At 45.5% G+C, this 26,203-nt stretch overlaps 1 protein-coding gene across 1 annotated transcript in view; it reads right to left on the bottom strand.

Annotated features, from left to right (window-relative positions):
- nbeal2 (neurobeachin-like 2) overlaps nucleotides 1-26,203 on the bottom strand; it is a 288,718-nt gene that overhangs the window by 111,813 nt on the left and 150,702 nt on the right. The window contains exons 11-19 of the mRNA XM_085993937.1: nucleotides 25,661-25,744; nucleotides 19,683-19,781; nucleotides 18,620-19,194; nucleotides 16,943-17,075; nucleotides 13,794-13,913; nucleotides 9,047-9,356; nucleotides 3,681-3,763; nucleotides 3,192-3,284; nucleotides 589-760 (exon numbers count right to left, since the gene is read on the bottom strand). Coding sequence (XP_085850063.1) covers nucleotides 589-760; nucleotides 3,192-3,284; nucleotides 3,681-3,763; nucleotides 9,047-9,356; nucleotides 13,794-13,913; nucleotides 16,943-17,075; nucleotides 18,620-19,194; nucleotides 19,683-19,781; nucleotides 25,661-25,744 — 1,669 coding nt within the window. The remainder of the gene's footprint in view (nucleotides 1-588; nucleotides 761-3,191; nucleotides 3,285-3,680; nucleotides 3,764-9,046; nucleotides 9,357-13,793; nucleotides 13,914-16,942; nucleotides 17,076-18,619; nucleotides 19,195-19,682; nucleotides 19,782-25,660; nucleotides 25,745-26,203) is intronic.

Genomic DNA, 26,203 nt, shown 5'->3' with positions numbered 1-26,203 from the left:
GTTTCTGTGCCGTATATCCTATGTAAAAAAAAAAGGTGACATACGGAATAGATTCCTTATAGAGGGCTCCACAGTACAACCTGAAGGATCAAACCTTCCTCGCAAACAGTGGACAACCATCAACCGCCTCAGAACCGGTCATGGTCGATGCTGCCACCTTCTCCATAGATGGAAGATTAAAGCATTCCTATCGTGCGACTGTGGAGCTCCTGATCAAACCCTGGAGCACATTATTGAGTACTGCCCTCTGAGGAAATTTGCAGGAAACCTACAAGATATCCACGCTGTTACACTGGAAGCTTTGGCCTGGATATTTGACTTAGATATTGACATCTGATTTGCTTTGCTACTACCATACAAAAGAAAAGACTCCAACTCATTGAACCCCAAGACCACAAAACTCCCTGGGGGTTGATTTTCACCTTACCTGCTTGGACAGTAATCCGCTGAGCGAATCGCCCGTCCATTATAGGACCCAAATGATGTTCATTTTTGCTAGTTTTCTGCAGAATGTGTCAATTTGAAAATTACCCCTAGCCCTCCCTGTTGAGCCCTACTTTCCCTCCCAGTGAAACTCACTGGGTTTACCTGAAGACTTCCCCAAGGGCAGGAGCATCCCCTGGAAATTCTGCGACGACGTCAGCTCTGGTCCCACCAGGTCAGTCGTCTCTTGATTCTCCTCTGAATCATCAGTCTTGGATGCCACTTGTTCCAGCAGCAGTAGGAGGGTGCCCATCCCCCCCATACAGCTGATCACATCCTGAAAGGCAAATAATTTATCAATGAATATAGGAGTAAATTGCCTCCACATGTCGCCCACAGTCAGTTGATGAATAAAAGTTTTTGATATGCGAAATGGCAATGGACTTGAGAGCCATCAGAGAATCGCTCCACACCACCACCTACTGGTCAGAGCCTGAAACGGCATTGTTACAGGCAACTGTTTACATACTGTCCCAGCACAGACTGTCTAAAACAGGAGTAACACTCCCAGTACTGACATTGTGTATAACAGGACTGACTGTTCCAGGAGCAGACCCAGGCGTACCTACAAATGAAGTGCCAACCTGAAGAAGCTGCAACACAGGATTACATGCATGCTAAAAAGCAGAATGCTATAGACAAGGCTAAGCGATCCCACAATCAACGGATCAGATCAAAGCTCTGCAGTCCTGCCACATCCAGTTGTGAATGGTGGTGGACCATTAAACAACTAACGGGAGGAAGAGGCTCCATGAATATCCCCATCCTTGATGATGGTAGAGCCCAGCACATGAGTGCAAAAGACAAGGCTGAAGCATTTGCAAACAACTTCAGCTAGAAGTGCCGAATGGATGATCCATATCGGCCTCCTCCTGAGGTCCCCACCATCACAGAAGCCAGTCTTCAGCCAATTCGATTCACTCCATGTGATAACAAGAAACGGCTGAGCGCACTGGATACAGCAAAGGCTATGGGCCCCGACAACATCCTGGCTGTCGTGTTGAAGACTTGTGCTCCAGAACTAGCCATGCCTCTAGACAACCGATTCCAGTACATCTGTAACACTGGCATCTATCCGACAATGTGGAAAACTGCCCAGGTATGTCCTGTCCACAAAAAGCAGGACAAATCCAATCTGGCCAATTACCACCCCACCAGTCTACTCTCAATCATCAGCAAAGTGATGGAAGGTGTCGTCGACAGTGCTATCAAGCAGCACTTATTCACCAATAACCTGCTCACTGATGCCCAGTTTGGGTTCCGTCAAGACCACTCGGCTCCAGGCCTCATTACAGCCTTGGTCCAAACATGGACAAAAGAGCTGAACTCCAGAGGTCAGGTGAGGTGAGAGTGACTGCCCTTGACATGAAGGCAGCATCTGACCAAGTATGGCATCAAGGAGCCCGAGTAAAATTGAAGCCAATGCGCATCGGGAGGAAAAACGCTCCACTGGCTGGAGTCATACCTAGCACAAAGGAGGATGGTTGTGGTGATTGGAGGTCAATCATCACAGTCCCAGGGCATCACTGCAGGAGTTCCTCAGTGCAGTGTCCTAGGCCCAACCATCTTCAGCTGCTTCATGAATAACCTTCCCTCCGTCATAAGGTCAGAAGTGGGGATGTTCGCTGATGACTGCAGTGTTCAGTGCCATTCGCAACTCCTCAGATAATGAAGCAGTCCATGTTCCGTATGCAGCAAGACCTGGATGACATTCAGGCTTGGGCTGATAAGTGGCAGGTAACATTCGCGCCACACAAGTGCCAGGCAATGACAATCTCCAACAAGCGAGTATCTAACCACTGCCCCATTACCATCGCCGAATCCCTCACCATCAATATCCTGGGGGGGGGGGTCACCATTTCATAAGAACATAAGAAATAGGAACAGGAGTAGGCCATTTGGCCCTTCGAGCCTGCCCCGCCATTCAATAAGATTATGGCTGATCTTCTACCTCATCTCCACTTTCCTGCACTATTGCCATATCCCTTGATTCCCTTAATATTCAAAAACCATTGACCAGAAACTTAACTGGACCAGCCACATAAATACTGTAGCAACAAGAACAGGTCAGAGGCTGGGTATTCTGCAGCGAGTGTCTCACCTCCTGATTCCCCAAAGCCTTTCCAACATCTACAAGACACAAGCCAGGAGTGTGATGGAATACTCTCTACTTGCCTGGATGAGTGCAGCTCCAACAACACTCAAGAAGCTCGACACCATCCAAGACAAAGCAGCCCGCTTGATTGGCACCCCATCCACCACCTTAAACATTCACCACCGGCGTACCATTGTTGCAGTGTGTACCATCTACAAGATGCACTGCAGCAACTCACCAAGGCTTCTTCAGCAGCACCTCTCAAACCCACGACCTCTACCACCTGGAAGGACAAGAGCAGCAGGCGCATGGGAACACCATCACCAAGTTCCTCTCCAAGTCACACACCATCCTGACTTGGAAGTATAACGCCGTTCCTTCATCGTGACTGGGTCAAAATCCTGGAACTCCCTCCCTAACCTTCACCACACGGACTGCAGCAGTTCAAGAAGGTGGCTCACCACCACCTTCTCGAGGACAGTTAGGGCTATAAATGCCGCCTTGCCTAAATACATAAGCTACTCCCTTCGTTTCCTGTTGATAACGTGAATAGAATTCTGGAAAGGGCATGGTGTGTTAACTTGCTGTCATTTTCTATCCAACTGGTACCCACCTTAATATCCCAGTTGACCGTGTTGTGCCCAGTTAACCTCCCATCATAGAAGTGGTTTGTGGCTAGGTCGAGGCAAATTTGATTTCTGCAGGCCTAAAAAATTAAAAGAGATTAAAGCATAAAAATGGATGAATGTCCATGTAACTAATATAAGTGTCTTAAAGGCACAATTCCCACGCCCAGCTCACAAACAGGGAGGATGCCATTATACGCCTCTGGAAGAAATCACCTGGGTCCATTCCCCCAACCACCCGCCATCAGTTTCCCTGTCATGGGGCTCTCCTTTGTCTCCTCTCCACCCGCCTTGGCTATAGCTCTCGAGGTGGTTGCAACTTGTGACACCTCTCCAAGTGACCATTCTTCATTTTTTAGATCGGAGTGGCTCAGTGGTATGTTTATTTTCTCAGTTGAGCCACTGAGGGAACGTGAACCTTCCTGAATTTATTACAACCCTTTATTTAAAAGAATAATCCTGTTGCACATACTCACCTTGGGAGTGTAATAAAGGAGCAGCTTGCTACTCAGATCGGACAGCTCACTGTCAGGCTTAAATGGCAACAGGTTGTTTGGACCTAAAGAATAAAACAGAAACAAAGTAAGTTACTGCACTGCTCCTTGAGGCTGTGTTTTCTGTGAGTTTATCTCATTAACCCAGCATCCTCAATTCCAGCAAAGGGCCTTTACCCAGGAAAATGTCACTGATTATCTCCATGTCCCAGAGAGACCACAAGAGAAAAATGTAGAGGGGGAGAAACAAAGCATGAGAATGAGAGAGACAGAGATAAAGAGACAGAGATAAAGAAAGAGACAGAGGGGGAGAGGGGGGGTGAGGAGTGCGAGGAAGGCTGCTTGCGAGGAAGACAACGAGTGCGAAGAAGACAACGAGTGCGAGGAAGACAATGACAGAAACATTTTGGGACAGAGACACAATGAGAGGTGAGAAGGGAAAAGTGAGCAAGCGAGACAGAGCGAAAGAATGAGAGGCAGAAAGATGCAGACACAGAAAAGGAGCCAGAATGAGTGGGAGAAAGACAGAGAAAAAAAGAGACCAAGTAGGCGAGAAAGAACAAACTTACATTTATACATTCACATCCTCAAATATCTCAAATTACTTTAGAAGTGTAGTCTCTATTGTTTTATAGGCAAACGTGAAAGTCAATTTGTGCAGAGCAAGGTCCCACAAACAGCACGGAGATAAACAACCAGTTTTTGGTGGTGCTGGTTGAGTGAACAATGTTGGCCAGGACACCGGGAGAACTCCCCAGCTCTTCTTCAAATAGTGTAATAGGATCTTCCCTGTCCACCTGAGAGGCTAGACAGACAGAGGCACTTCAAAAAGTGCAGCACTCCCTCAGTGCTGCATTGAAGTATCAGCTGAGGTTATATGCTCAAGTCACTGGAGTGGGGCTTGAATCCACAACGTTCTGATAGAAGCTAGAGTGCTACTCAAAGCTGACAAATCCCCTGGACCTGATGGACTACATCCTAGGGTTCTAAAAGAGGTGGATGCATTGGTTGTGATCTTCCAAAATTCACTAGATTCTGGAAAGGTCCCAATTGATTGGAAGGTAGCTAATGTAACCCCGCTATTCAAGAAAGGAGGAAGAGAGAAAACAGGGAACTACAGGCCAGTTAGCCTGACATCAGTAATCGGGAAAATGCTGGAATCCCTTATTAAGGAAGTGGTAACAGGGCACTTAGAAAATTATAATATGATTAGGCAGAGTCAACAATGGTTTATGAAAGAGAAATCATGTTTGACAAATTAATTAGAGTTTTTTTAAGGATGTAACTAGCAGGGTAGATAAAGGGGAAGGAGTGGATGTAGTATATTTGGATTTCCAAAAGGCATTCGAAAAGGTGCCACATAAAAGGTTGTTACACAAGATAAGGGCTCATGGGATTGGAGGTAATGCATTCGTATGGATAGAGGATTGGTTAATGGACAGAAAGTAGAGAGTTGGGATAAACAGGTCATTTTCAGATTGGCAGGCTTTAACTAGTGGGGTGCTGCAAGGATCAGTGCTTGGGCCTCAGCTATTTACAGTCCATATTAATGACTTAGATGAAGGGACAGAGTGTAAAGTACCCAAGTTTGCTGATGATACAAAGCAAAGTGGAGGCGGTATCAGCGGTGGCCAAACCTTTGACGATTTCTAAAAAAACAAGGAGTGATGTCACAGGACAGCAGGTAGGTGATTGATTGTTGAGTATTAAGGTTTTTTTTCCTCTCTAACCGAGGACAGTGATTTAAACTAAGTGCGGGAAACTACAAAGTACTGTATTAAATTTATAGCTTAACTAGTTAAACTATTAATATAACTATAAATTGAATAAAGACTTTATCTAATTAAATAAACAAAATAAGGCAAGACTAAGATATGTCAGGGCAGGTTGTGTGTCTGAACTGCAGTATGTGGGAGTTTGCGGACAGCAAGATTGTCCCGAGCGAACACGTCTACAGGAGATGTCTCCATCTCGAATCTCTCTGGCTCAGAGTCATTGAGTTGGAGTGCGAGTTGGAGCCACTCTGACACAGAGAGGGGGAGGAATTTCTGGACAGTTTTAACTCGCTACCCCTCCTCTTTTAAGACACTCCTTAAAACCTACCTCTTTGACCAAGCTTTTGGTCACCTGCCCTAATTTATCCTTATGTGGATCGGTGTCAAATTTTTTGTCTTAAAATACTCCTGTGCAGCGCCTCGGGACGTTTTACTATGTTAAAGGTGCTATATAAATACAAGTTGTTGCTGTTGATAGCTAATGTAATACCTATATTTAAGAAAGGGGATAGTACATGTCCAGGGAATTATAGACCAGTCAGCTTAACATCGGTGGTAGGAAAAATAATGGAATCCGTACTAAAAGAGAAAATAGAAGAACATCTAGGAACCAAAAAAATAGTAATGAATAGTCAGCATGGATTTCAAAAGGGAAAGTCTTACTTGACCAACCTTATTGAATTTTTTGAAAAGGTAACAGAGTGTATCACTACACAACAGTAATGCAATAGATGTAATTTATCTAGATTTGCAAAAGGCCTTTGATAAGGTACCCCATAATAGACTGATGAAAAAGGTCATAGAACGCGGAGTCAGGGGACAAGTAGCAGAATGGATAGCTAGCTGGCTTCAAGACCAGAAAGCAGAGAGTAGGGGTAAAAGGATGAATTCACAGTGGCAGAAGGTGGGTAGTGGTGTTCCACAAGGATCAGTGCTAGGACCACTGTTGTTCACAATTTACATTAACGATTTAGACTTTGAAATCAGAAACACAATTTCTAAATTTGCGATGACACCAAATTGGGGGGGGATAGTCGATACCGAGGAGGACTGCAACAAATTAGAGGAGGACATTAATAAACTTGCAGAATGGGGATATAATTGGCAAATGAAGTTCAACACAGATAAATGTGAAGTATTACATTTTGGTAGGATGAATAGGGAGGTCACTATTACTTGGAGGGTGCGAGTCTAGGTGGGGTAGAGGAACAAAGGGATCTAGGAGTACAAATACACAAATCACTAAAAGTTGCGACACAGATTAGCAAGGCCATAAAAAAAGCAAACCAAGCACTAGGGTTTATTTCTAGAGGTATTGAATTGAAAAGTAGGGAAGTTATGCTAAACATATATCGAACCTTGGTTAGACCACACTTAAGAGTATTGCGTACAGTTCTGGTTACCATATTATAAAAAGGATATAGAGGCACTGGAGAGGGTGCAGTGAAGATTTACAAGGATGATACCAGAAATGCGAGAGTATACATATCAGAAAAGGATGAATTTATAAATTTATATCGTTTATATAAATTCTCTTGAAAAAAGGCTGAGGGGTGACCTAATAGAGGTCTTTAAAATTATGAAAGGTTTTGATCGAGTGAATACAGAGAAAATGTTTCCACTTGTGGGGAAGAGCATTTCTAGAGGCCATCAATATAAGATAGTCACCAAGAAATCCAATAGTGAATTCAGAAGAAACTTCTTTACCCAAAGAGTAGTGAGAATGTGGAACTTGCTACCACAGGGAGTGGTTGAAGCGAAAAGTATTGATGCATTTAAGGGGAGGCTAGACAAGCATATGAGGGAGAAGGGAAGAGAGGGTTATGTAGATAGATTTAGATGAAGAAAGACGGGAGGAGGCTTGAATGGAACATAAACTGGTTGGACTGGTTGGGCTGAATGGCCTGTTTCTGTGCCATATATCCTATGTAATCCTATGTAAAGTAAGCTGTGAGGAGGACACAACGAGCCTGCAAAGGGACACAGACAGTGACGTAAGAAAACTACTAGGCACTTGGTCCAAGCGTTAAACAAAGCTTTAATCAACTGTTTTACAACATGGAGGTCTAGTTGTGTCCTTCACTAGTTCCTGTTAAGAATTTCCTGCGCAAGCTGGGCCCATACCAGAGTATTTATACTTTCCCTGGACAGTGCCACCCGCAGGCCGCTCAGTTGATTCATGTCAGACAGATTAAGTGAGTGGGTAATAAGGTGGCAGATGGAGTATAATGTGGGGAAATGTGAGGTTTGGTAGGAAGAATGGAAAAACAATTTTTTTTAAATGGTGAGAAACTATTAAATGTTGGACTTCAGAGAGATTTAGGTGTCCTCGTACAGGAAACACAGAGTTAGCATGCAGGTACAGCCAGCAATTAGGAAGGCTAATGGCATGTTGACCTTTATTATTAGGGGGATAGAGTACAAGAGTAAGGAAGTCTTGCTACAATTGTACAGGGCTTTGGTGACACCACACCTGGAGTACTGTGCACAGTTTTGTTCTCCTTATCTAAGGAAGGATATACTTGCCTTAGAGACGGTGCAACGAAGGTTCACTAGACTAATCCCTGGGATGAGAGGGTTATCCTATGAGGAGAGATTGATTTGATTAGGCCTATACGCTTTGGAATTTAGAAGAATGAGAGGAGATCTCATTGAAACATTCTGAGGGGGATTGACAGAATAGATGCTGAGAGATTGTTTCCCATGGCTGGAGAGTCCAGAACTAGGGGACATAGTCTCAGAATAAGGGGTTGGCCTTTTAAGACTGAGACGAGGAGGAACTTCTTCACTCAGAGGGTTGTGAATCTTTGGAATTCGCTGCCCCAAAGGGCTGTGGATGCTCAGTCGTTGAGTATTTTCAAGGTTGAGTTAGATAGATTTTTGGACTCTAGGGGAATCAAAGGAGATGGGGATAGGGTAGGAAAGTGGTGTTAAGGTCGAAGATCAGCCATGATCTTATTGAATGGTGGAGCAGGCTCGAGGGGCCATATGGCCTACTCCTGCTCCTAATTCTTATGTTCTTATGTTCTACCAGTGAGCCAAGGCTGACACTCAGGAGAGGGAAAGACAGATAACCACAGTGAGGGATCGAGAGAGTCAAAAGGGGTGGCAGGAAAAGAGTAGCGAGACATAGTCACAAAGAGAGCATGAGAAAGAGACAGGAAGATTAAGGGAGGTGTGTACTGTACACTTACAGGAGCTGGTACTGACACACAAGAGTCGTACAGTACTAGGCAGGAATGAACAGTTTCCTTTTACCTGCTGTGTACAGTACATGTACAACGACTGATACTGAGACACACAAGACCTGTACATTACCAGACAGGATTGAATAGTTTCCTTTTTCCTTGGTGTGCACTGTACATGTACAGGAGTTGACAGTGAGACACACGAGCGGTACAGTACCAGATGGGAGAGAAACATTCCCTTTTACCCGCTCAGTACTGTACATGTACAGGGACCGACACCGAGACACACTTGGGGCGTACAATACCAGATGGGTGTGAACAACCTTGTGTACACTGCTCTCACACTGTGACTGACTGATAAAACATGGTGGCAAGAAAAACTCACCTGCAATAAAAAGTGCTTTGACGTGCGTTGGCTGCAGGGCCTCATGGAACACGAAGACGGATCCCATCTGCCCTTCCAGGGAGGTTGGTGTGCCCCACTCCGTATCCTGTGTACCGGCCACGATCGTATTCACGATGGCTTGCGACAAGATGGAGTCTCTGATGGGAGCCGCAAAACTGGCTGGGAAGGACTGAGAGCGGTTCAGAGGAGAGTGCGAGGTGAAGGCGAGATCGGGAGACTGGGAAGGAGACATAATAACCGTTGTGGTTGTCCTGTGACCGGCTGAACCAATGCAGCAACACGTGAAAGACTGGAGAGGAGAAGGGATAAAATAAAAAAACTGAAACAGTTCAACATATTTATATATTAGAGATAAAAGGAAATAAACAGAAAATGCTGGAAATACTCAATAGATCTGCCAGTATCTGAAGTAGACAAGATTTTTTTTTATTCGTTTATGTGTTATGGGTGTCGCTGGCAAGGCCATCGTTTATTGCCCATCCCTAATTGCCCTTGAGAAGGTGGTGGTGAGCCCCTTCTTGAACCTCTGCTGTCCGTGTGGTGAAGGTACACCCACAGTGCTGTTAGGTAGGGAATGCCAGGATTTTGACCCAGTGATGAAGGATCAGCGATATACGTCTAAGTCAGGATGGTGTGTGACTTGGAGGGGAACTTGAAGGTGGTGGTGTTCCCATGCGCCTGCTGCCCTTGTCCTTCTAGGTGGAAGAGGTCATGGGTTTGGGAGGTGGTGAGTTGCTACAGTGCCTCTTGTAGAGGGTACACACTGCAGCCATGGTACGCCGGTGGTGGAGGAAGTGAATGTTTAAGGTGGTGGATGGGGTGCCAATCAAGCGGGCTGCTTTTCCTGGATGGTGTCGAGCTTCTTGAGTGTTGTTGGAGCTGCACTCATCCAGGCAAGTGGAGAGTATTCCATCACACACCTTACTTGTGCCTTGTAGATGTTGGAAAGGCTTTGGGGAGTCAGGAGGTGAGACACTCGCCGCAGAATACCCAGCCTCTGACCTGCTCTTGTTGCCACAGTATTTAAGTTTCAGGTCAATTGTGACCCCCAGGATGTTGATGATGGGGCATTCGGTCATGGTAGTGCCATTGAATGTCAAGGGGCAGTGGTTGGACTCTCGCTTGTTGAAGATAGTCATTGCCTGGCACTTTTGTGGCGCAAATGTTACCTGCCACTTATCAGCCCAATCCTGAACGTCGTCCAGGTCTTGTTGCATGCGGGCATGGACTGCTTCATTATCTGAGGAGTTGCGAATGGCACTGATCATTGTGCAGTCATCAGCGAACATCCCCATTTCTGACCTTATGTTGGAGGGAAGGTCATTGATGAAGCAGCTGAAGATGGTTGGGCCTAGGACACTGCCCTGAGGAATTCCTGCAGCGGTGTCCTGGGGCTGTGATGATTGACCTCCAACAACCACAGCCATCTTCCTTTATGCTAGGTATAACTCCAGCCATGGAGAGTTCCCCCCACCCCCCCCAGATTCCCATTGACTTCAGTTTTACTAGGGCTCCTTGATGCTACACTCCGTCAAATGCTGCCTTGATGTCAAGGGCAGTCACTCTCACCTGACCTCACCTAGAGTTCAGCTCCTTTGTCCATATTTGGACTAAGGCTGTAATGAGGTAGGGAGCCGAGTGGTCTTGGCTGAACCCAAACTGGGCATCAGTGAGCAGGTTATTGGTGAGTAAGTGCCGCATCCTGTCGTGAATGGTAGTGGACCATTAAACAACTAACAGGAGGACGAGGCTCCATGAATATCCCCATCCTCAATGATGGTGGAGCCCAGCATACGAGTGCAAAAGACAAGGCTGAAGCGTTTGCAAACAACTTCAGCCAGAAGTGCCTAGTGGATGATCCATATTGCCTTCCTCCCGAGGTCCTTACCATCACAGAAGCCAGTCTTCAACCAATTCGATTCACTCCACGTGATATCAAGAAATGGCTGAGCGCACTGGATACAGCAAAGGCTATCGTGCTGAAGACTTGTGCTCCAGAACTAGCCGTGCCTTTAGCCAAGCTGTTCCAGGACAACTACACCACTGGCATCTATCTGACAATGTGGAAAACTGCCCAGGTATGTCCTGTCCACAAAAAGCAGGACAAATCCAATCCGGCCAATTACCGCCACAGCAGTCTACTCTCAATCATCAGCAAAGTGATGGAGGGTGTCCTTAGTGTGAAGATGGGACTTCGTCTCCACAATGACTGCGGTGGCCACTGCTACCAATACTGTCAGGGACAGGTGCATCTGCGACAGGTAGATTGGTGACGACGAGGTCAAGTAGGATTTTCCCCTCGTGTTGGTTCTCAGGTTAATATTTCGGTCAAAGACTATGCACCAGATAGTTTTTTTTAAATACATAATGAGAACAGAAGGTGAAGAGTTAAGGCCACAGTTCATGATGCCATCAAGGTTGAGAGAGCATGGGATGAGAATATAGCAACAGGAGTAGGCCATTCAGTTCCTCGAGCCTGTGCCGCACCTCAACTCCATTTATCTGCTTCGCTCCATATCCCTTGATACCCTTACCCAACAAAAATCTATCGATCTCAGTCTTGAAAATTTCAATTGACCCAGCATCGACATTTCTAAATTTGCCAATGACACCAAACTTGGGGGTGTGGCAAACAGTGAGGATGATACCAATCGACTGCAACAGGACATAGAAAGGCTAGCAGAATGGGCAGACAAGTGGCAGATGGAATTTAATACAGAGAAGTGTGAGGTGATGCATTTTGGCAGAAGGAACAGGGAGAGACAATATACACTTAATGGCACAGTTTTAAAGAGTGTGCAGGGACAGAGGGACCTGGAAGTTAATGTGCATAGGTCCCTGAAGGTGGCGGGATATATTGAGAGAGTGGTTAGCAAATCATATGAGATCTTGGGTTTCATAAATAGAGGTATTGAGTACAAAAGTAGAGAAGTTATGCTGAACCTTTATAAAGCGCTGGTTAGACCACAACTGGAGTACTGCGTCCAGTTCTGGTCACCACACTTTAGGAAGGATGTGAAGGCCCTTGAGAGGGTGCAGAAGAGATTTACCAGAATGGTTCCGGGGATGGGGGATCTTAGCTACAAGGACAGGTTGGAGAAGCTGGATTTGTTTTCATTAGAGCAAAGGAGGTTGCGGGGTGATTTGATAGAGGTGTACAAGATTATGACGGGTTTGGATAGGCTAGATGGGAAAAGGCTGTTCCCACTGGTTGATGGTACAAGGACTAGGGGACACAGATTTAAGGTTTTGGGTAAGAGATACAGGGGGGACGTGAGGGGAAACTTTTTTACGCAGTGAGTGGTGAGGACCTGGATCTCGCTGCCGATGGAAGTGGTGGAAGTGGAGACACTCCATGTTTTCAAGGGGAGTCTGGATAGGCATTTGAGGGAAATAAACTTGCAGGGCTACGGGGATAGAGCGGGGGAATGTGACCGACTGGATTGCTCTACAGAGCCGGCATGGAATCGATGGGCCGAATGACCTCCTTCTGTGCCGTTATGACTCTATGACAGCTTTTTGGGGGGAGAGAGTTCCAGATTTGCAGTAAGGAAGGTATGTGTGTGCCTCACACTGAAATTGCAGTATGGGACTGAAGTGTGCGAATCATAGTAGAACTGCATTATGGGACAGGGGTGAAACAGGCGGAAATAATTTGGTGACACCAAGCTTGAATGTTAAAAGCCTGAAGATTGTAGGAGGAAGTGAAGACCAAGGGAGGTGAGGCCACCACAGTTTTAAAGTTCTGGGGAAAAAATTTGTTAAGAAAGGAGATGGTGCAATGATTCTTGATTTCAGCACTTGTAGAGAGAAGGAAGAACATGCAGATTGGGGAATTTGGAGCTTAGGAGGCTACGTTCAGAGAAACTGTGACCATAGCAATAAAATACATAGACAAGCAAAATTGCAACAGATCCCATGAAGTTGGAGGCTAAAGATGAGCAAAGAATTGCCTATCGGGTGAGAGCTTTTACTTGCTTCCTATCCAGGAGTGTGTGAGAAAGGCCAGGAGAGACTCCTGAGGGACTGAGCAGTATCCAAAAGGGAATTGATCCATGACTTTTGCCTCAATGGCCTGCATAGGTATGTACCATGGAGCCTCAGGTGTAATGTCAGCCTCGGCTCAGTGGTAGCACTCTCGCCTAAGTCAGAAGTTTGTGGGTTCAAATCCCACTCCATGCGATTTGAGCATATAATCTCGGCTGACATCTCGTACGGAGGTGAGGTCTTTCAGATAACATGTTAAACTGAGGCCCAGTTTGTTCTCTCAACTGTCCCACGGCACGATTCAAAGGAGAGCAGGGGATTTCTCCCCATGTCCTGGCCAACATTTATCACTCAACCAACACCTAAAACAGATTGTGTGTGCAAATTGGCTGCCACCTTTCCCTACATTACAACAGTGACTACACTTCAAAAAGTACTTAATTAGCTATGAAGTGCTTTGGGATGTCCTGAAGTTGCTATGTAAATGCAAGTTCTTTTTTTCATGTATGAAGACTAAATCCAATGTCTTATTAATTTTCTCAGATAACAATGCAACATTCCCTCAGTACTGCGCTTGGTCAGCCTAGGTGACATTCTGAAGTATGACTTGAACCCACGGTGTTCAAAATCAGAGGTGAGAGTTCCACCAACTCTGCCAAGCACAATTTAGTTGCGTGTGTTGTTTCAGGGGAAAAAAAGGGAAACTCTTATATAAGATTAAGCCGCAGCCGCACCTTACCTCATTCAGTGAAGGAAACCGCAGCTGCGCCGTCTTCCTCAGGTAACCGTCTGCGTAGATATTCACCACGTTCTGCCCGAAGGGTCGGCGTCCTGCGATGTGAATAATGTCAATGCAGTGCTGCAAGCAAGAGGCGGGGAGACGGTGAAATAATGTTGGCGAAAGGAATTACTCGCTCTACCAGAACACAGCAGCTGATTCCATGTTTTTTCTCTTGCTGCTTAATTCCGCCTTTAGCGGAAACAGCCCGGAATTTCCTGAAAACTTGCACCAATACAATGGTGTAATGCCTGATTTTTCACTGCGAAAAGATGGAGAAACTTTGGGTGTGAGTGGCTTATTCCTGCTATTACGCTACACCCAAATTTCTTCCACCTTTTTGCGCTGATTCAGTGAAACCGCTGCCAAAATCCTCTGGCACTCATTAATATAGCACCCCACCACACCATCCCTTCGCCACGTCCACGCAAAAGCTCAGAGAACATGAGGTTCCTGAATTTCTGCAAGTTCAGCATCACTCCTGCTCCTCCTGGCCTACATGGACACCTAAAATTCTCGTCCACGATCCAGCTCCCAATAGGTTTGGTCTGATGGGTAAGCAGTCACTGCTCCCCCGCTCAGGCCTCCGACTAAAATTGCAATCAGGTCCTTATCTGCATATTTAAAGCAGGAACACGCTGCCTTCCTAAAGGCAGGAGCATCAGCTCTGAATACTAGATTGCCGCCCAGCGTGGGTACTTGCATCCAATGGGTGTGGGTGCCCCCACCCCCCCATCGTAAAAGGTATGTGGGACTCTTTAGCCTTGGTTGTAGCCCAGCTAAGAGAAGGTATTCCAAAGACAAAAATCGCGATGAAAGCAAAGGGAAACCACCTCAGCTACTCTTCCCCCGTAAGTTGCTTAAGAATCTCAGGTGTAAAACTTGAGTTCAGATCAGTCCTAGGGCAGAACGCAATGCACGGATGGACGTTGGGGGATAGGGAGCCAACGTGAGGAGAACCGAATGGGCAAGCGGGACTTTGTGTGGTTTAGAATCTGTGCGGCTGTTTTGGACAATTTGGAATTCATGCCAGGTGGAGGATGCAAAGCCAGCAAGGAGAGCCTTGGGAGTACCTGGAGTGTGCAGATAACAAAGGCTTCAAAAGTGGAGGGCGGAATGAGGTAAGAATAGAGGGCGAGTAATGTTAGGGAGATGGAAATAAATGATCTTAGTGATGGAGAGAATGTGCCACTTGCTTTATCCATCTACGATCAGTAAACATGCAGATTTGACAGATATCCCTTGCAGTGGCATGGAAGGATCCTGTCACGCAAATATTTAGCACAATCATATCCTTCTCAGCTGCAGGAAGAGCTGTGCCAGTCCTTCACACTTTCTGCAGGTTAGCTTAGCTGCTTCATAGCTGCTATAATGAGAAGTGATAGTGGTGGAGACAGGTTTCCTTAGACATGCCCAGGGCTCTTTAAAATGGGTCTGACGGATTTGTTATCATTATTTCATGGAAAGGAGGCTTGTAATTGTCAGTAATGTAGCCTTCCTTACCCAACAAGAATGTTGGCAGCAACAGCAGCAGTGGAGCCCAGAAAGGCATGTGCTTCCCTGGGCCCCTTAATAAAGAATCTGAGCCGCTGCTGCCCTGGGATTCCCCCTCCCCCCCCCACCATGATCACCCAGAACTTATCTCGCTGAGTAGCCTCCGGGCTGCCTGTTACTGCGCCGGAATCGGAATCTGGCAAGCTACATTGGGACCATTTGTTTGGGGCTGGCGGCTCGTTGTTTCTATGTAAATGAGGCTCAGACCTCGAAACGGCTCTGGCCTCTTCACTCCCGGCTGGCAGCGATCGGTGGCTGGTGTGTTCCGTCCTGTCCCCTGCCTGAAAGCTCAAATCTGCTCCATTGACTCTCAGCCGCAAAAATAACGCAGCTCCCAGGTACAGGGCCTTGGTGAGACCGCACCTTGAGTATTGTGTGCAGTTTTGGTCGCCTTATCTGAGGAAGGATGTTCTTGCCATGGAAGGAGTGCAGCGAAGATTCACCAGGCTGATACCTGGGATGGCAGGAATGACGTATGAGGAGAGATTGTGTCGATTGGGCTTATACTCACTGGAGTTTAGAAAATTGAGAGGGGATCTCATCGAAACCTATAAAATTCTGTCAGGCCTGGACAGACTAGATGCAGGAAGGATGTTTCTGATGGCCGGGGAGTCCAGAACCAGGGGTCATAGTCTAAGGATAAGGGGTAAGCCATTTAGGACTGAAATGAGGAGGAATTTCTTCACCCAGAGAGTGGTGAACCTGTGGAATTCTCTGCCACAGATAGCGGTGGAGGCCAGTTCATTAAATATATTCAAGAAGGAGTTGGATATATTTCTTAAGGCTAAAGGGATCAAGGGATATGGGGAGAAGGCAGGGACAGGGTACTGAATTTGGATGATCAGCCATGATCACATTGAACGGCGGAGTAGGCTCGAAGGGCCAAATGGCCTACTCCTGCTCCTATGTTTCTATGTTCAGGTCCACAGCCTGCTCTAGGTTTACTAAGGTAACAATGTAGATGCTACAACTGGTCTCTGCACTCCTGTGATAAGGGGGGAAATGTTCCTGCTCTGGATCTCAATCCAGCCCCCTCCATCACCCAGAAGCACACACGTGTGGATGTTGGTTGTGGACAGGGTTGAGTACAGCTCCAGTGCCCATATAATCAAAAAGCCTGCCAACAATTACGATCCAGGATTGGGAATCACCTGAACAATGTGCTGTAGGGAAGGAAACTTGCCATCTTTACCTGGTCGGGCCTACAGGTGACTTCAGTCCCACACCAATGTGGTTGACTTTTAACCGCCCTCTGAAGTGACCCAGCAAGACACTCAGTTGAATCAAAACCACTACTAGTGGTTCAAGAAGGTGGCCCATCACCACCTTCCCAGGGAAACTAGGGATGAACAATAAATGCAGCCTCTCCAGCAATGTTCACATTCCCAAAAATAATATATATATGAAAAAAAGATAGACTGGTGCCAATGCAACTGGACCCTAGCAAAGGGAGTCAACATCTTCCAGGACAAAAAACTAGGACAAAATAACCACCCCCAATGAGATGACCCAGAGTACAAACCCAGCATAACAAGTAGTCCCACAGAGGAACATACCCAGAGGGAGTCATTAAAGGAAAACTCCGGGAGAGCCACAGTCATGTATTCTTTTTTCGTGCAAACCGCAACGACCAGCATCCCGTCCGATGTGAAAAAGGCCTCGAATCCAGTCCCACTTGCTGTAAAGAAACTGCAGGAATGAAAGGAGAAAAAGAGAAAAATAAAATGGGTTGGTTAACGCTCTTCCCGCTGCTTCTATACATTCCTTCTTCTTTGTGAATTTTGTGGACAGTTTCCTTATTTCAGGAATGATTTGCCAACGTAAAGCACAGCCAGATTTGTCACGGCACAGCTCAGATGTAAGGAACAATTTTCTAAATGCACAAAACCGCCTGGCAGCCGACTCCCCCCCCCCCTCCAATCGACCATTTCAGAAATCACGGGCGTACTGCCGGTGGGAGAAGCTTCCCACTGCTTAGCACATTGATGAATGTGATCCTGCAGAGTAAAACTCCCTCTACACTGTCCCATCAAACACTCCCAGGGCTGGTACAGCACGGGTTAGGTACAGGGTAAAACTCCCTCTACACTGTCTAATCAAACACTCCCAGGCAGGTACAGCATGGGTTAGATACAGGGTAAAACTCCCTCTACACTGTCTAATCAAACACTCCCAGACAGGTACAGCACGGGTTAGGTACAGGGTAAGGATCTCTCTACAATGTCTAATCAAACACTCCCAGGCAGGTACAGCATGGGTTAGATACAGGGTAAAGATCTCTCTACACTGTCTAATCAAACACTCCCAGACAGGTACAGCACGGGTTAGATACAGGGTAAAGATCTCTCTACAATGTCTAATCAAACACTCCCAGACCGGTACAGCACGGGTTAGGTACAGGGTAAAAATCTCTCTACAATGTCTAATCAAACACTCCCAGACAGGTACAGCACGGGTTAGATACAGGGTAAAGATCTCTCTACAATGTCTAATCAAACACTCCCAGACAGGTACAGCACGGGTTAGATACAGGGTAAAGATCTCTCTACACTGTCTAATCAAACACTCCCAGACAGGTACAGCACGGGTTAGGTACAGGGTAAAAATCTCTCTACAATGTCTAATCAAACACTCCCAGACAGGTACAGCACGGGTTAGATACAGGGTAAAGATCTCTCTACAATGTCTAATCAAACACTCCCAGACAGGTACAGCACGGGTTAGATACAGGGTAAAGATCTCTCTACACTGTCTAATCAAACACTCCCAGACAGGTACAGCACGGGTTAGGTACAGGGTAAAAATCTCTCTACACTGTCCTAACGACATGTCACACAGACCCAACTTAAGAGCTGCAGCAGTCTGTCATTTTTCCATTCCCCACACCATCCTGTGACTTATAGCCCTGTGAGATTCTAAATTTAGTGCCATTTAACTGAGATTGTTTCAGTTCCAAGCTGAGGGTCATTACCCTCAAGGAACTGGATCAAAACTGCATAAAGCTATTTCACACGCCATCTCTCTTCAGTTACACTTTTCACTGATAAATAGTTGGATGGATTGATTCCCTGCACAGGTGGATAATACCTGGCAAACCTTCCCTGCACAGGTGGGTGATGCTTGACCATCCCTACCTGTACAGACAGATGATATTTGACAATTCTTACCTCTACAGGTGGATAATGGCTGACAGTTTTTATGTGCACAGGTGAGTTATAGCTCACAATTCCTACCTGTACAGTTGTTTCCGTTTCGGTCTCTTGCTGAACAAGTAACTGTCCTCCCGCTCCTCATTTAGACAGAGCCACGCGTGGAAGGCAAAACCGTTACCTGGCCACTTTTGAATGGTGGGAACCATTATTCCAGCCATACTGGGAGTCAGATCAAAATACTGCAGCACACTTTCGGACCTGTCCTTCCTCGCCATGGCTGACAATGCCCGAATGACACGGGCAGAGTACGGGTGCGCTTTGCCATCATCAGTCCGAAGCAGTTTTATCAGCTGCCGAAGTTCTCCGGGTTGAATGGAGAGGCTACCCAGTGCCTGGAGCAGGTCGATAAGGTTCTCGCCACACTTCTTGTCGAGCCGGGAGTGGCAGCCCAATGATGCCAGTGCGGTGCTGAGCATCCCAGCCTTCACGCAGGTCATGCGAGTCCGCAGGGTAGCGCTGCACACCTTCTTCAGCCAGTCGGAGACGAAGATCTGTAGATCGCGAGATTCCATGTCAGGAATCCACTGCACCAGGATCAACAGTGGCTGCTCATTGCTGATCGTGGTGAGGGAGGCCACGTTCTCATCTTCAATAGCCTGCGGACAGAAGGGAACCATTGTCAGTTGCAAGCGTCCCAATTGGAGGTGGTCTTCTTAAAGTCATCATTACAACGGCACTCCAAGTTGGTTCAGACGGCCCTTTCCGTCAACAGGAATGAGGCCATGATGCCGCACTGCTAATTTAATTGCGTGACTGACCCATTCACGACTGGCGGAGAGGATGAAAATCAGGCCCAATGTGGTTGGAAAGCCACTCAGTCATAAAAAAAGCTTGCTACTAGAACGCCCACCACCATCACCTTCTCAGGGCAACTAGGGGCGAACAATAAATGGCCTTGCCAGCACACCCACATCCCGAGATCAAAATGGAAACCGGTCATTAGTGGGATCCCCAGCGTCTTCCTTTGCCCCTCAGTGCAGGCCGTTAATGCCAAGTGTAGCACAGCTAAGATCTGGTCTGTATGGCTTATTGCCACCTTAGGCAGTGCCTTTACCCCCACGATAGGGTGCGCAACTCTGCTTACCATGTTCATGAGTTCCTGCAGGAGACGATTCGTTGGCTCCCCCTGGCTTTTCAGCACTTCATACAGATGAGAGTAACCAATCCGCTCTTTGAACACCTCCTGTTGGAGGAATGATTGACGCAGCCAATGAATGAATCCCTTTATTGCAATTTGAGTAGGTGTGAACATTGTAAGGGACAAATCACTGTCCAGTAATAGGAACATATAGTTTCTTCTCCATCTACAAACAAAATCTTGTATGGTCAAAGCCAATCACAACCCCGTAATTCTACCAGCAGGTTATTAATTAAAAAGAAAGACTTGCAATTCTATAGTGCCTTTCATGACCTCAGGACATCCTAAAGCATATTGCAGCCAATGAAGTACTTTTGAAGTGTGGTCACTGTTACAATATAGGGAAACATATAGCAATGAGATAATGGCCAAATAATCTGTTTTAATGATGATGGTTAAGGGATAAATACTGCCCAGGACACTGGGGAGAACACCCCAGCTCTTCTTCGAAATAATGTCATGGGATCTTTTGTCTCCACCCGAGAGAATAGATGGGGCCTCGATTCACCATTTCATCCGAAAGACAGCACCTCTGACAGTGCAGCACTCCCTTGATACTGCACTAAAATGTCAGCTTATATTACATGCTCAAGTCGCTGCATTGGGTCTGTCTGGAAAAAGGACACTGGACACTGGACAGCGAGAATAGTAATTACAAGCAAATGATACCCCATAATGTGGCTGGGAGCGATTTAGAAACTAGTTCAAAACAGGAGTCATTCAAGATTGAGAAAATCTGAAAATTCAATGTTTTTTTTTGTTGCATGTATCTTGCAAAGTAACACGGCAAAAAACTCCCTCAGACAGATGAGTGATGCTATTCTGACTCATTATTTATCTCATATCCAACTCGCCAATTGGCTTTCTCGAAAGCAACACTCATGTCATTCATGGCACTCAACGACTCAATGTCAATAGACTCTTACTTGGTCATTATAACATTGCTGTTTGTGGGAGCTTGCTGTGAGCAAATCGGCTGCCGCGTTTCCCACATTACAACAGTGACTACATTCCAAAAGTACTTCATTGGCTATAAGGTGCTTTGAGACGTCCGGTGGTCGTGAAAGGCGCCATATAAATACAAGTCTTTCTTTCTTTCTTATTTATTTATTAGACAGTTCATTGGGGACTGTGAAAAACACCCAGTAGTATAACACTCAGTATTCTAGATTTTGTTCTTCAAAGTTGGCATCTGAAGAAAGCATTTTGGGGGTGAAGTACAGGCGGTTACAGCTCAGTCGTTGAAGGGGTGGGAGTGATGTGAAGTGAACGATCAAGAACCTCACACAAGAAGTATAATGAGACAATATGTATTTACGTGTGATTTAAGCTAAAGACCATTGATATATAAGCCCTGATTTTAACCTAATGTGCCCTGTGAGAATGAGGCCAAAAATATGGCAGGATGTAAGTCAGGCGTCTGACCCAAATGTGCCCCCATTCTCACCGGGAGAGTAACATTAAAATCGTGGCTATAAACACTAAATCAGCCTGGTGACAGTCCCAAAGGTAACTAATTACAAATTGTCACAGGTATACGTTATATATAGCACACACTCCATAAAAGGCACTATATAAATTATTCAACAACAATTTGCATTTATATAGTGCCACATAATAGGCTTGCAAGCAAAGTTGAAGCCCATGGAATAAAAGGGACAGTGGCAGCATGGATACAAAATTGGCTAAGTGACAGGAAACAGAATAGTGGTGAATGGTTGTTTTTCGGACAGGAGGAAGGTATACAGTGGTGTTCCCCATGGGGTCGGTTGTAGGACCACTATTTTTCTTGATATATATTAATGACTTGGATGTGGGTGTACAGAGCACAATTTCAAAATTTGCAGATGACACAAAACTTGGAAGTACAGTGAACAGTGAGGAGGAGAGACTTCAAGAAGACATAGACAGGCTGATGAAATGGGCGGACAGATGAAATTTAATGCAGAAAAGTGTGAAGTGATACATTTTTGTAGAAAGAATGAGGAGAGCACATATAAACTAAATGGTACAATCCTGAAGGGGGTGCATGAACCTGGGGGTATGTGTGCACAAATCGTTGAAGGTGGCAGGGCAGGTTAAGAAAGCACTTAAAAGGCTTACGGGATCCTGGGCTTCATAAATAGAGGTATAGAGTACAAAAGTGTGTAAATTATGATGAACCTGTATATAACACTGGTTCGGCCCCAACTGGAGTACTATGGCCAATTCTGGGCACCACACTTTAGGAAGGATGTGAAGGCCTTAGAGAAGGTGCAGAAAGGATTTACGAGAATTATTCTAGGAATGAGGGACTTCAGTTACGTTGATAGACTGGAGAAGCTGGGGTTATTCGCCTTAGAGCAGAGAAGATTGAGAGGAGATTTGATAGAGGTGTTCAAAATCATGAGGGGTCTGGACAGAGTAGATAGAGAGAAACTGTTCCCATTGGCGGAAGGGTCGAGAACCAGAGGACACAGATTTAATGGGATTGGCAAAAGAACCAAAGGCGACGCAAGAAAAAACTTTTTTACGCAGCGAATGGTTAAGATCTGGAACGCACTGCCTGAAAGGCTGGTGGAGGCAGACTCAATCTTATCTTTCAAAAGGGAGTTGGATAAGTATCTGAAGGGAAAAAATTGCCGGGCTACGGGGAAAGGGCGGGGGAGTGGGACGAGCCGAGAGTCTGCACGGGCTCGACGGGCTGAATGGCCTTCTTCCGCGCTGTAACCATTCTATGATTCTATAGCCCCTTTAACATAGTAAAATGTTCCAATGCGCTTCACAAGAGTGTAATAAGAAAAAAAATTGACACCAAGCTAAAGGAGGAGATATTGGGGCAGGTAACCAAAAGCTTGGTCAGAGATAGGTTTTAAAGTGTGTCTTAAAGGAGGAGAGGTGGAGAGGTTTAGGGAGGGAATTCCACAGCTTAGGGCCTAGACGACTGAAGGCACGGCCACCAATGGTGGAGCAAAGGAAGTGGGGGATGCAGAAGAGGCCAGAATTGGAGGCACAAAGAGTTCTCAGAAGGTTGTAGGGCTGGAGGAGGTTACAAATATCAGATGGAACGAGGATTTATATGGAAAGTGTGAAAAAGTGGGAAAAGTGATCCATCCGTGGCTAACTAAAGAAGTTAAGGATAGTATTAGATTAAAAGAGGTTTATAATGTTGCAAAGAATAGTAGTAAGCCTGAGGATTGGGAGAGCTTTAGAAGCCAGCAAGGGATGACCAAAAAATTGATAAAATGGGAGAAAATAGAATGAGAGTAAATTAGCAAGAAAGATAAAAACAAATTGTAAGAGCTTCTGCAAGTATGTAAAAAGAAAGAGAAGCAAAAGTAAGCATTGGTCCCTTAGAGACTGGGACAGCAGAAATTATATTGGGGAACAAGGAAATGGCAGAGACTTTAAACAAATATTTTGTAGCAGTCTTCACAGTAGAAGACAAAATGTATACCAAAAATAGTGGAGAACCAAGGGGCTAATTAGAGCAAGGAACTTAAAGTAATTAATATCAGTAGAGAAAAAGTACTTGAGAAACTAATGGGACTAAAAGCCAATAAACCCCCTTGGACCTGATGGCCTACATCCTAGGGTTCGAAAAGAGGTGGCTGCAGAGATAGTGGATGTATTGGTTGGTTCCAAAGTTCTCTCGATTCAAGAATGGTCCCAGCAGATTGGAAGGTAGCAAATGTAACCCGCTATTCAAGAAAGGAGGGAGCGAGAAAACAGGGAACTACAGGCCAGTTAACCTGACATCAGTCGTCAGGAAAATGCTGGAATACATTAAGGGAGTGGTAATGGGGTACTTTGAAAATCATAATATTATTAGGCAAAGTCAACATGGTTTTATGAAAGGGAAATCGTTTTTAACAAATTTATCAAAGTTTTTTGAGAATATAACTAACAGGGTAGATAAAGGGGAACCAGCTGATGTAGTATAATTGGATTACCAAAAGGCATTTGATAAGGTGCCACATAAAAGGTTGTTAAGCAAGATAAGGGCACATGGGGTTGGGGGTAATGTATTAGCATGAATAAAAGACTGGTTACCAGACAGAAGAGAGTATGGATAAACGGGTCAGTTCAGATTGGCAGGCTGTAACTAGTGAGGTGCCGCAAGGATCAGTGCTTGGGCCTCAGCTATTTACAATCTATATTAATGACTTAGATGAAGGGACCAAATGCAATGTATCCAAGTTTGCTGATGGTACAAAGCTAGGTGGAAAAGTAAGATGTGAGGAGGACGTAAAGAGCCTGCAAAAGGATATAGGCAGGTTGAGTGAGTGGGCAATAAGGTGGCAAATGGAGTATAATGTGGGGAAATGCGAGGTTATTCAATTTGGTAGGAAGAATAGAAAAATAGAATATTTTTTAAATGGTGAGAAGCTATTAAATGTTAGTGTTCAGAGAGATTTAGGTGTCCTAGTACAAGAAACACAGAGAGTTAGGATGCAGGTACAACAAGAAATTAGGGAGGCAAATGGCATGTTGGCCTTTATTGCTAGAGGGTTGGAGTATAAGAGTAAGGAGGTCTTGCTATAATTGTACAGGGCTCTGGTGAGACCACACCTGGAGTACTGTGCACAGTTTTGGTCTCCTTATTTAAGGAAGGATATATTTGCCTTGGAGGCGATGCAACGAAGGTTCACTAGATTGATTCCTGGGATGAGAGGTTTGTCCTGTGAGAAATGATTGAGTAGAATGGGCCGATACTCTCTGCAGTTTAGAAGAATGAGAGGTGATCTCATTGAAACATATAAGATTCTGAGGGGGATTGACAGGGTAGATGCTAGAGTCTAGAACTAGGGGGCATAGTCTCAGGATAAGGGGCCAGCCTTTTAAGACTGAGATGAGGAGGAATTTCTTCACTCACGGGGTTGTGAATCTTTGGAATTCTCTGCCCCAAAGTGCTGTGAATGCTCAGTCATTGAATATATTCAAGGCTGAGCTAGATAGATTTTTGGACTCCAGAGGAATCAAGGGATATGGGGATAGGCCACGAAAGTGGTGTTGAGGTCGAAGATCAACCATGATTGTGGGGTCGTATAGCCTACTCCGGCACCTAATTCTTATGTTCTTATTTTGTAGTCTTAAAGGTGAGGAATGTTGGTGCTGGAGAATAAGTCTTTTCTCTCTTGAAAATAGAAGACCAAGAGGGGGTATGATGGAAGTGTTTGAAAATCTGAAAGCTTTGGATAAATTAGATTCAAGTAAACTTTTATGCCGTGAACAGAATTTGAGCTCAAGGGGTCATATTTACAAGGTTAACAAAAGTAGGAAATGCAACAGGATCTTTTTTTTTTTTTTATATAAACGAAAAGGTTGTAAGTATATAAAACAGATTACAGGCATGGGTGGTGGAACGAGAAACCTTAATGGGTTTAAAGAAAGAACTAGACAGGTTCTTGTCAACAAAAAGGATTCAAAGTTATTAGAAATGAACCACGGGAATACTGTGGATAGGTGGGCTAGTTGGACCGAAGGTTTTCTCCTCCCAAGCACTCCCAGGTACAGCACAGTTAGATGCAGAGTAAAACTCCCTCTACCCTGCCCTAAATGCTCAACCTCAGAAGAACGCCCCCTAGTGCACCAGAATTGTATTATTTGTGTTTCCCACACCAACCATCCTGTGGCCTCTCTGGCGGAGACTGTAAATTAGTGCCGAATTAAGGGCAAATTTGTGCTGTAGGGCCATGCCCAGCAGGAGCTGATTTGAGACTGCCCAACTCATTTTGTGTAGGACACTAGTAGCTAGCAGACAGAGGAGTCTTTCATCCCATCAGTCTGGTCTTGACGTTAACTCAGCATCCGACTCTCTGCTCCTTCAATCTTCATTATGTAAGCACAATCACCGATACATCATACAAGAATACTTATAACCATGCTTGTTGGCGAAGTTCACAGTAACAACCCCATGACATTGGCACTCCTGACAGCCATACCTTGGCGGAGGGCGAGCTCTTCATGATTGCCGTCAGCACTCTGATAGCGTGCACTGTGATAGTGGCTGACTCTTTCTCGAATACCTGCAAAGGAGCCAGAGTCATAATGCTACCTTAAACAACCACACCGACCCAATGAGTAGGAACGTCACGATATTGCGCTGCAACTACCCATCACAGGAACCAGGCTGACTGTGACGTGCACGTTATTGTGGTGGCCGATTGGGAAACATAATGAGGAGACAAGATCTGTTTTTACCCCGGAAGGATTGTACTTGCATTTTTCTCTTAACTGCCCTCTGACGTGGCCTAGCAAACCGCTACAAAGAAGGTTCAAGGAGATAGCCCACCACCACCTTATCAAGGGCAACTGAGGATGGGCAATAAATGCCGGCCTTGCCAGCAACACACCACATCCCAAGAATGAATAATAATTTTAAAAAGCCAGGACTGGTAGCTTATTCAACCATGATGAGAAGAGGGAGTAAATTTGGTAACACCGCCAAGCCACGCCCTACCTGATGTTTACACAGATACTTTCTT

Source organism: Somniosus microcephalus, chromosome 7 (assembly GCF_052327205.1).
Source record: "Somniosus microcephalus isolate GS21.2 chromosome 7, FLI_Smic_1.0, whole genome shotgun sequence".
Taxonomy (NCBI): domain Eukaryota; kingdom Metazoa; phylum Chordata; class Chondrichthyes; order Squaliformes; family Somniosidae; genus Somniosus; species Somniosus microcephalus.
This window is presented reverse-complemented; position numbering and strand designations above follow the sequence as displayed.